The sequence below is a fragment of the Saimiri boliviensis genome, chromosome 12 (assembly GCF_048565385.1).
Source record: "Saimiri boliviensis isolate mSaiBol1 chromosome 12, mSaiBol1.pri, whole genome shotgun sequence".
Lineage (NCBI taxonomy): Eukaryota > Metazoa > Chordata > Mammalia > Primates > Cebidae > Saimiri > Saimiri boliviensis.
The window spans coordinates 23,552,247-23,563,713 of record NC_133460.1 but is presented as its reverse complement, the minus strand read 5'-3'; the positions used below and the strand labels follow the sequence as shown (position 1 = coordinate 23,563,713).

At 45.7% G+C, this 11,467-nt stretch overlaps 1 protein-coding gene across 3 annotated transcripts; it reads left to right on the top strand.

The window, feature by feature from the left end:
• The first annotated feature begins 5,474 nt into the window (after window positions 1-5,474).
• ZNF32 (zinc finger protein 32) lies at window positions 5,475-10,480 on the top strand. Of its 3 annotated transcripts, none has more exons than XM_039478416.2 (3): window positions 5,475-5,558; window positions 8,143-8,281; window positions 9,541-10,480. In XM_039478416.2, exons 2-3 carry the CDS (start codon window positions 8,212-8,214, stop codon window positions 10,290-10,292), a joined length of 822 nt encoding a protein of 273 aa, XP_039334350.1. In that variant the 5' UTR covers window positions 5,475-5,558; window positions 8,143-8,211; the 3' UTR covers window positions 10,293-10,480. The 3 variants fall into 3 exon arrangements, with proteins under 3 accessions (XP_039334350.1, XP_039334351.1, XP_074238198.1); XM_039478417.2 differs by having other exon boundaries at window positions 8,143-8,285; XM_074382097.1 differs by lacking the exons at window positions 5,475-5,558; window positions 8,143-8,281 and adding an exon at window positions 8,415-8,553.
• The last annotated feature ends 987 nt before the right edge of the window (window positions 10,481-11,467 follow it).

The window sequence follows — 11,467 nt, the reverse complement described above, 5'->3', positions numbered from 1 at the left end:
CCTAACACTTTGGGAGTAATCCCAACACTTTGGGAGTCCAAGGCAGGCAGATCCTGAGGTCAGGAGTTTGAGACCAGCCTGGCCAATATGGTGAAACCCCATCTCTGCTAAAAATACAAAAAATTAGCCAGATATGCTGGCACATGCCTGTAGTCCCAGGTACTCAGGAGGCTGAAGCAGAAGAACCACTTGAACCCGGGAATCGAAGGTTGCAGTGAGCCAAGATTGCGCCACTGCACTCCAGCCTAGGTGACAGAGTGAGGCTCTGTCTAAAAAAAAAAAAAGATGAAATGCCACAGATTCAAAGAGATTACCGAGACACAACAATTGTGTGCAGTGTAGGATCCTGTACTGGATCCTGGAAAGAAAATGAACATTAGGGAGAAAACTAGTGAAACCCAAAAAAGGTCAGCAGTTTACTATTAATTATTACCATGATGCATGGTACCAATGTTAATTTTCTGGTGTTGATTATTATAATTCTGTGAGTTGTTAATATTAGGGGAAGGTGAGTGAAAAACGTATGTGAACCCTCTGCATTGTTTTTGCAACTTTTCTGTAAGTCTAAAATCATTTCAAAATGAAAAGTTAAAAGAAAAAAGTTTAAAATGATCTGTCTCTGCATATTCAAGGATTCTCAATCATTTTCATCTTTTTGGAGATCAACCAGCTCTTGGATGAAAAGTATGTAGCATCTGTCCTAAAGAGCCTCCAGTCCACTACATAGTTTAGACACTTGTACCCCAAACCTTATGTTGAAATTTGATCCCCAGTGTTGGAAGTGGTGCCTAACAGGAAGTGTTTGGGTCATGAGGGCAGATCCCTCATGAATAGATTAGTGATGCTGTAAGGGAGTTCTCACTCTATTAGTTCCCCTAAGAATTCCCCCAAAGGCTGGCTGTTAAAAAGCGTGGCACCTCCCCGTCTCTCTTGCTTCCTCTCTCGCTGTGTGATCTCTACACACCCTTCTCCTTCACCTCCTGCCATGAGCAGAAGCAGCCTAAGGCCTCCCCAGAAGCAGATGTTAGCACCAGGCTCCTTGTACAGCCTGCAGAACCATGAGCCAAATAACCTCTTTTCTTTATAAATTACTCAGCTTCAGGCATTCCTTTATCGCCACACTAAATGGACTAAGACATCCACTTATGCCATTTCATCAGTTCGCAGACGCACATGGAGCTCATCTGCAGGCCCCATTGAAGAACCCTGCTCCAGGGTCCACAGCTCAGGACTCTGGTATGAGAGGAAGTAGCACCCAACAGTTGATCTGAGGAGGAACACCTAGCTCCCACTTCAGCCACATTCATGTCTTCAGCCTCTGGCCACGTGGAGGCCTTTCTACACAATGGGAGACAGGAATGCAGGACTTCATCCTCCTCCGCAATGTTTCCGCAAAAGGTTCATTATGAAAGTACAGCACTCACTCGCACAATACCAGGCGCATAGTCTTCTGTGAGCCGAGCAGCATCATAAATACATCCTAAAGGAGTCCTAACTGCAGCCCCACTAAGTGACACCAAACAGAGTAATCAACTCTGGGCATCAGAGCCTCTGCAGGAAATGTTAGCTTAGCCCACAGTGCTGAAAACAAATGCAAATTTGTACTAGGTGTGGGTCATCTTCTCCACCCCACACTTTCCCTCCCACTTTCTGGCTCATAAGCAACTCCGTCAAGAGGTTGAAGAAGGGCACGGCTGACTAAATGGCAGAAACAAAAAGCAAGAACAAAATCTGCCTGAAGCCTACAGAGATAGTCTCCATCAGGATGATTTTTATATGAACAGTTGTGGGAGTTAGGAGGAGACAAGAGCAACGATGCACACACTAGGCTTACAATTGCACACACTAGGTTTGCAAATCAGGTGCTAGTGAAATCAAACACAAGACACATTTGCTCAAAAGGACAAAGGCAGCTTCATAGAAAAGAAATGGCTTGTCCAAGGAGAAGCCACCATCACTTCCAGCCCTGAGAAATGGCTGGCATGTCAGGAAATGTTTGGACGGCTCTGGCCCAGGGTTCAACAACCTTTCCAAAGAATCATACTAAAGTACAGATTCCTTTATCCTGGGGGTCCAGCTGCCCAAGCTTGGCCACCAAGATGGAAGGGCCTGCAAGAAAGCTGACTTTCTCCCAAGCACTGCCCCATAATGGACAGAGTGAGAGGAGAGTGTGGCGTGGACAGAAGGCTGGCACAGTGCAGTGAGTGTGCAGAGAGCACTGAGGAAGGAGCAGCACAGACAAGGGGGACTGAAGAGGCCTGCATTTCTGATAAAGACTGGAGTAGACACAGATGGCATGATGGAAAGTGTGCTGATCAACCCCACCCCCACCAAGAAGGTGGGTTCTTATTCTACCACTCTAGACCCAGGTACAGTCATGCGTCGCATTACAAACTTTCAGTCAACGACTGGCCGTGAGTACAAAGGTGGTCCCAGAAGATTATTCCACCATATTTTTACCATGCCTTTTCTATGTTTAGATACACAAATACTTGCCATTGTTTATTACAATTACATGCAGTATTCAGTACAGTCACTAGCATAGAGTCTAAATCAGGCGTCCCCAAACTTTTTACACAGGGGGCCAGTTCACTGTCCCTCAGACCGTTGGAGGGCCGCCACATACTGTGCTCCTCTCACTGACCACCAATGAAAGAGGTGCCCCTTCCTGAAGTGCAGCGGGGGGCCAGATAAATGGCCTCAGGGGGCCGCAGTTTGGGGACGGCTGGAAACAATAGAGCCTAGTGTGTAATGGGAGGTACCATCTAGATTTGTGTAAGTACATGCTACGACGTTCACAGAGATGAAATCGCCTCACAGTGCATTTCTCAGAAGGTGTCCCCCATCGCTAAGCACCAAATGGCTGTATTTGTTCAGAACTACAGCAGCAAGTAAAGGCTTCAGCTTCCCTCGAGCTTTACAGTCTCATGGAAATTTCTAGGGCAGCCACTCCTTTCAAAGGAGCTAAAAGTCCTTTCCAAATCAATAATTCACTTCAGAGACCTGGACCCTAGAGCTTTCATTCCACAATTAGGATACAATTATCTGATTCTTTTTCCTCAAGAAAAAAAATTCTAGAAACAAAATGTACATTTTCAGGACTTTTGGTATGTACTGCCAAATGTCCAGTCAGAGCAATCATCTTAATTTACACACAGATGGACTCGTCCACTTCCCCGGTCTCCTTTGCAATCTTTGCCATTTAGTACTTGGGAGGTAATTTTTATTTGTTTGAATTGGAAATTTTATAAAATGAATAGTGAATGTACTTTTCTTTCATTTGTGTGTGTGTGAGTTGCTGTCCTTCGCTACATTTCTAATGAACTGTCTTTTTCTTATTGATTTGTATGGTGTCTTTAAGTATGACAGTTGCTAAGATTTTCCCAGCTTGTCACATGTTAACTTTATTTAGTGGTGGTTTGGCCACACCGAAGTGTTGGATTTTAATCTTCTTTATTGTTTCTGCCTTTGCTACATTGGTTAAGAAAGTCTTCCCTATGCCAAGATTATAAGATTAATCTATGTGTTCTTCTGGGCCTTTGTGGCTCTGTGTTTCCCATTTTACATTAATCCATCTGGAGGTTCTCTTGGCATGGGAATTAGATAAACATTCAACTCCCCACCGCCCCACCAATGTCTAGCCCTTGTCATAACACCATTTATTGAATTATCTGTCCTTCCCCTAATGTTTTGAAATGCCTGCAAAGTGGGAGAACTGTTCTTTGGCAATTTTTCAAATCTACACTGCCAACAATGATTTCCCTTACATCCTCACTTCACACCTTTCCTCTTGTTGAGTATTTGCCTTAAGATGCAGGTGGTGGGTGAGAATAAGCCCCATTTCGCAGTTGGGCAGTCTGTCTATAGAGACCTGGGTCTCATCAACCCCAGTCATAACAGCTTTCTCCCCAGCTTTGGGCCATTCAATGTGTCCACTTTCCTGAAACCCTGTAAGGAAGTTTATGTGGATTTATAAAAGCAATGGCAGTCCCCGCTCACAGCCATCGTTTCCCACCAGTGTTTTGTCATGTACCATCACAGCAGGATCCGAAACTTGTCCTAGTGTCCACAGCTGGTCCTGACCTCAGTGGAACCTGTGTACCAGGTGTGAAGCAGAAGACACAGCCTTAGGACTCCGAGCCTTGTCCTTTGCTGTGTGCCGCCCCCACCGCTTTCTCTCTCAGACTTGGGAGGAGTGAGGGGCGGAGCCGCCTGCCGCAGTTCAGGAGTGGGGAGCTTCTGGACAGTTTGCAGCACACACTCTGGGACCTGGCTGTGTGACACTCCTGACCCCCATGGGAGGGAAGTGGTGTTTGTTTTCTCCACTAGACTACCAGCTCCCTCCTTACTCCTCCCTAGGAGCACAGAGTGTGTCTTGTTCACATTCGTGTCCCCAGTGTCAACATTTAAAATGTGTTCAATGGATAAATGTTGAAAGAAATTCAGAAATGATGTGCAATATAGTAACAGCTAACATTTAGAAACCAACGTATTACTTACATGACACTTTTGCATATTGAGTGAAAATAAGTTGTTTGGTTTAACCAATGTGTGGCTAACCAAAGACATAGCAAGAGAAAGCATTCTTTATGAGTCCTTCACTCAAGAGGAAGGACACCTCTATGGAGAGGAGCTCCAGAGGCAGGGACCCAGGGAGACGCCCAGACAGACAGAAGGGCTCCAGTTCTTGGAAAAGTGAGTTTGAAGGAGGCTTAAGGTGTATCAGACAGCCTGGCCAGCATGGTGAAATCCCGTCTCTACAAAAAATACAAAAAAAAAAAAAAAAAAAAAAATTAGCCGGGCGTGGTGGCACGGACCTGTAGTCTCAGCTACTTGAGAGGATGAGGAAGAGAATGTTTGAGCCCAAAAGGCAGAGGTTGCAGTGAGCCGAGATCGCAACCACTGCATTACAGCCAGGGAGACAGAGTGAAGGGGGGCGGGCGGGGGGCGAGGAGACGCTTTATCTGATACGTGTCCGAAAGCAACCGTGCTCCTCCCACTATCTCACGAGGACTAGACTACCTATGTTTATGTTGCTCTTCGCAGACGCTCCATGAAAGCGGGCTTCGCCTTTGTTCATGCAGGGAGCGGATCAACACATGACCTCCAAGCACCCAAGGCTTTATGAACAGATTTCTCCCCAAAACTTCTTCCTTCCGCGACGCCCTGAAAGAATTCTGGATTCCTGAGTCCTTGGCTCAGCGCCTGCTAACCCGATGCTTTCAATCGTATTTTGCTAATCTAAATGGCTGTGACTCGGCTCCCGCTCCGCGTCCGCGGACAGGTCAGCGCCGTGGGGCTCCGGACTCCCAGTCCAAGCCCAGGGGCCTGATGTTCCCACGCCCCCGGGACCCGCGGAGCCCGAGCGCAGGGTGCGCCGGAGAACTACAATTCCCACAGTGCTCTCAGGAAGCCGGGGCCGCCGAGACCCACGGCCCGCGGCGGGCGGGCTCGCGCGGAGACTCCTGGGAGTTGTAGTCCGATCCGCCGGCGCCGGCGCTGGCGCTGCTGCAGGCTCGGCGCCGGCCTTTGTCTGTCTGCGGGCGCGCGCCGCTCCGGTGAGTGAGGCCGCCGGCCGGGTCAGAGCGCCCGGGCGAGGCGGGGCTGCGCGGTCGGGCAGCAGTCCAGGGCCCTTCGTGTGGCCGACTTGGGCCAGCGGCCGCCGCGGCAATGATCAAGCCTGGAGGGCCGGGGACCCTAGGAAGGCCGCCCGCGAGCAGAGAGGTCGGCGGTCCGCGGAGCAGGGTCCCGTGGACCGCAGAGCGGGGTGCCGAGGTTCAGGACCGCAGGGCGGGTCCGGGGCCCGAGGCGGGAGGGCAGCGTCTGCGGAGAGGAGCAGGGCCCATGGGGCTGGGGCGTGGGAGTGGGGAGGCCGCAGCAGGCTCCCCGGACCTCCGTGCGGGCTTCAGCGAGGGCAGGCAGCCGGCGCCGGCCTTCTGGGGCTGCGAGGAGAGGCAGCCCCTCGCGGGGAGAGTGGGAACCCAGGCCGTGTGTGGGAAACCACGCCACGCACAAGCTCCTATGCCTGAAACTGGCCCCAAGACGTTCTCAAGACCGCCAAGTGTACCCCTCTTCTCATCGCCCTGCAGAGGACGCTGGATTTTAGGTCTTAAGTCTGGTGGTCTTGTCAGAGACCCTTCCTGTTTGATTCTTTCCTTCTCCCAGGAGCTACCTGATAGGACAGTGTTAGTAACCTGTTTAATAAGTGGGGAAACAGAGTCAGGGCTGCTGGGTTACTTGCCCAAGGTCACATCCTGGGGGAACCACGGCAAGAAGCCAAGACTTTCACGGCCTACTTCTAAGCTTTTTCCAAAGGATATAATAGCCTTTCTGATAGGAAAATCAATGTTTTTTATTATAAACCCACTTTTTACAAAAGCTTGGGATTCCTGTGACCTGTGATTCCTCAGACCTGTGATCTAGGGAGAAAAATATGACAGTGCCCCCTTACTAATCATGGAGGTCCCCGATAGACAGCGGCATTGTAACTTGAAGACCTCACAGCAGGTGGAGAGGCAGAGCTGTGAATTCTGCTCTAATTTCTGGAATCCCCAGCAAGAGTCGAACCCCAGACAGCAGGCGCCATGTACTCTTCCAGGGACTCTTAATGGGTATGCAGTCAAGCAAGAATACCTTGAACTTCCAAATGATGTGCTGGCACGCTGGTAGGGAATTCCTTTGTAGCTTGTGTTCCAAGTTGGACATGAGTCCTCCAAATAAAAGTTTAAATGACTCTCCTGGTCGTAACAGCATGTAGCAAAATGTGCAGTTGTCAAGAAGAACCAGGTGCTTAACAAATAATGGTAGCATCATACTATTATTTCATTAAATCAGAAGGCCAGCATTTTGATAGGACATATTAGAGGGAAAGAAAGAGTATGCATTGAATCACTGCATTTTTTTTTTAAGTATAAGAATTCAGTAATTAGGATCCTGAAGTAAGAAGAAGTATTCAAAAAAGAAAGTCATTTGGGCCAGGTTTAGTGGCTCATGCCTAACAGTCTCAACACTTTGGGAGGCCAAGGCAGGAGGATCACCTCAGGCCAAGAGTTGGAAACCAGCTTGGGCAACATAATGCAACCCAATCTCTACGAAAAAATTTTTAAATAATTTAAAATTAGCCAGGCTTGGTGGTGCTGACCTGTAGTCCTAGCTACTTGGGATGCTGAGGTGGGAGGATCCATTGAGTCCAGGAGTTCAAAGTCACAGCAAGCTATGATTGAGCCACTGCACTCCAGCCTGGGCAACAGAGCAAAACCTTGACTCAAAAAATTTAAAAAAATTTTTTTAGATAATTCAGAGCACATACAAGAGGATTCCTAGGATAAGAAGAGTAATTCAGTCTGATCAAACTCTGTTCCTTTCTGTTCAATTTTATAAGCATTCTGACCAGCTCTTTAGTGATGGGAAACTAGACAACTATCTAATTTAAGAACATAGGCTTTGGATCCAGAAAGTCTTGGATTTGAACCTTTGCTCCACCTTGACTCCTTATTTTCTGTGGGTGTTTGGGCAAGTTACTTAATCTAATTGGAGTGCCTTGGGCTTGGTTTTTGAGTAGGTCTTTCTTTTCCAAGAATTGACAAGTATTTACACTTGGTGAGAACTGGTATTTTTACATCTTCAAGACCAAGAGAGAGGTGGGTCTGGGTCCTTAGCTGCCTAAGAATTGTTCAGTGGTACCATACGGACTCCCTTAATTCTTTATAACTATAGAGAACTGGAGAGCTGATTGGTTTCAACATGGAACCAGTCATAAAGACTGAAATGATTTTTTAGATTCTGAATTCCTCTGGGGCTTGGAGGGATGAAAGTAGTAGGTGGGGAAAGAAAATGGAAGATCCCAATCACATGCCAAGACCAAAGTGTAAACAGGAGTGACTATTGTGATTGGCAGGAAGAGACATCTGTTTATGTGTTCTCTGCCTTCCCACCAACTGCTTCTTCCCAGACTCATTTGTGTGTGGTCCTAGTACCTTTAGGCCCGTTTTACTGTGATGTTATAGGTAACTGACATGTCAGGCAATCTAGGTTTCTTAAATTCACTTATGCCTCAAACTGGAACAACTGGGGACTTTTTCCTTCTCATATGTCAATTCTCCTGCCCTTTCCTGTTTGTTTCTGTTTGTTTTTCTCCCACAGGTGCTCAGGAACAGCCCATGGAAGAATCATATGGAGAGGTGGTGACTGAGGTCATAAGCAGAAGTGGACATGTTTGGATTTCCAACAGCTACCCTGCTGGACTGTCATGGAAGATATGCCCAGAATGTAGCATTCTTCAGTGAGTGAGTCAGTCGATGGCTGGATGTGCTCAGCTCACAGATACTCAGTGTCTCTCTCCTTAGGACTGGTCAGCAGTCTGAGGAAGCAGAGGAGACCTTGCTTTGATAGACCTCACTCTTCCTAGAGTTACAAGAAAAGCCTGCACACTGGAGTTAGAACTAATAGTAAAAACGGAGCAAGAGAACCCTCTTGATATGGAGGTAGCATTGAGGTAGTCTCTGAGAATGAGTGAACAGCTTAAATCTCAGCACTGTCTCTGAATAAGGCAAGGTAACAAGGAGAAAATTACTCTGGGGTGACACCAAGAAAACTGTTAATAGTGGTGAATGGACCCACATTTAAAGTGCACCAGGAGGCTCAGATGCAGGGCAGTATTAGGAAAAAAAAGTCAGTATCTGCATAGGAAGTATATGAGAATAATATCCAAACCAAAATTGATTTCAGTTTTGCCTTGGCTTAGCAGACTGAAAATAGCAAGGATTTTAATGGGAAAAATTACTTGGATTACATTCTATAATTGCCATGGCTAGATTTGCAGTATCAGACAGGTTATTTAATTTCCTTAAGCTCCATATTCATCTGTGAAATGGGACAATAAGCTCTATCTTATAAGATTGCAGGGATTAGCAATGATAGATGTAAAGCACCCAGGATTGAGCTGCATATTTTCTGAGGTCATGGTGCTGATTCCATTGTCAGAACAGACTGGAAAGAGGTAGATTTCTGAAGAATCAAATGCAGCTTAAGTTTTGGGACCCCTCACTTGCATTGGTCTCTCCAAGACCCTGTGTTTAATTTTATACATTTTCCTAAAAGGGTGCCTTTAAAATGTGAAAGTTTTAGGCCTTATACAGCCTGGATCCAAACCTGTTTTGGAGTCAGATAGAAGTTGGATATGGGGCTCTGTATCATCCTATAAGTTTTCTACATTTTCTGAGCCTGTTTTCTGACCTGTAAAATAGAGAAAACCATGTCTTACAAGATCATTTGTTGGCCTAAATTAAGTTTAGAGGCAGTACACTGCTGTGGAGAATGCCTGTTTGAGTCAACTCTAACTTACCTAGCTCTGTGACCTTTGATAGCTTCTCTGTGTTCCCATTATTTGTATCAATCTCATGGCATTGCTTTCAGGATTGCATTGCCTATGCAAAGAATAAGGCCTGGCTCATCATAAGCACTCAAAGTATTATGATTCTTTTTCCTTTTCTCACTCAGCATGTTGGTGCCTCTTACATGACTTCCCTCTCATTTTACCAGATGTGATGACTGAAGCCCACCACAAATATGACCACTCTGAGGCTACAGGATCCTCAAGCTGGGATATCCAAAATTCTTTCAGAAGAGAGAAGCTGGAACAAAAATCACCAGATTCTAAGACACTACAGGAAGATTCACCTGGAGTGAGACAAAGGGTCTATGATTGCCAGGAGTGTGGAAAATCCTTCCGACAAAAAGGTAGTCTCACATTACATGAGAGAATCCACACTGGTCAGAAGCCTTTTGAGTGCACCCACTGTGGAAAAAGCTTCAGGGCCAAAGGCAATCTTGTTACACATCAGCGAATACACACGGGAGAGAAGCCTTATCAGTGCAAAGAGTGTGGGAAAAGCTTCAGTCAACGAGGTAGTCTGGCTGTCCATGAGAGACTCCATACTGGACAGAAACCCTACGAGTGTGCTATTTGTCAGAGAAGCTTCAGGAATCAGAGTAACCTTGCTGTTCACAGGAGAGTTCACAGTGGTGAGAAGCCCTATAGATGTGATCAGTGTGGAAAAGCCTTCAGTCAGAAAGGAAGCTTAATTGTTCACATCAGAGTCCACACGGGCCTGAAGCCCTATGCCTGTACCCAGTGCAGGAAGAGTTTCCACACAAGGGGGAATTGTATTCTGCATGGCAAAGTACACACAGGAGAGACACCCTATCTGTGTGGTCAATGTGGAAAAAGCTTCACCCAGAGAGGAAGTCTGGCCGTGCACCAGCGAAGCTGCTCACAAAGGCTCACCCTTTGACCGCTCTCTTGAAGAGAAATTCTCTTTATGAATTAAGAATACAAAATCCACTGAGATTAAACAATCTACCTAGTTCTATGGAATGAATGGAGAAACTTTCAGAAAGACCATGACTGGGTAGGGCAAATTGACTTTTCTCCTTTCCCCCAAAAGATTATGAAAAATAAATGTCTTGTTTATTATCATTATTACGTATGTTTTATAATTTCTGTCACTTTATTTTGACCTAATTTTTCAAGGTACTCCCATTAATCTGGCACCACACTAGAGATTGTTATGGATTTTTAATTTGTAGTTGACACTGTCAGCCTTTTTTAAATGTAAAAAAGCAGCCCCACATCAATATCAAGCTCTTTTTCTTCCCTTCATATTCAAATTAATCTTGTTTTGCCTTCAAAACCACTGGGCAAAATCCATGGGGTGAATCTGATTACCTTTATAATCTTCTTATAGAACACTTCATTGCCTCGATGATACCCCCAATAATCTATTATAACTAACAGGTATAACACTCATGTCTATAACAAGGGGCCTAGCCTTTTACTACAAAAGAAAATTTCTTTCCAAGCCTGCAGAGCTTTAGTTTGTGCATTAAGACATACTTCAGTCCTCCACTCCTAACTGGGATAGAGATAATTCACCTATAACCAAAGAGCAGGCAACTACTGTCTGTGCAATTTTTTAAGAATCTTTACACCATTTCTCCCTATCTATTAAAGGGACTCCTACATTCTCAGAGACACAATGACCTTCTTTCCCTTTTTGGCAACAGTAGCAATATCTTGGGGTTGGGTCACCTAGAAAGGAGGTAAGTGTTCTTATTACTGAACCCAGACTTACAGTTTGTAGTCAGTAATGAACTTTTTTTACTTTCCAACAATACTATCCTCTTCTTCACTCCAACAATACCATCCTCTGCACACACACAAAGAAATTTAGAATTCTAACCCACTCTCCTAACCTCCAGGGGGTGAGATTTGAAGAAGGTTGCAGAGGAGAAATTGGTTTTGAGGGGAAATTTCCATTTCCACTTTTTAAAATCTTAGCCATCTTTATAATTTTTCATGCCGAGCATGTATGTAATTTAAATTATGGATGATACAGATTTTGCTTTTCTTGATAAGACACCGTTCCATCCTTTTTAGTACATCCTATAAACCAGTGGCCCCCAATCT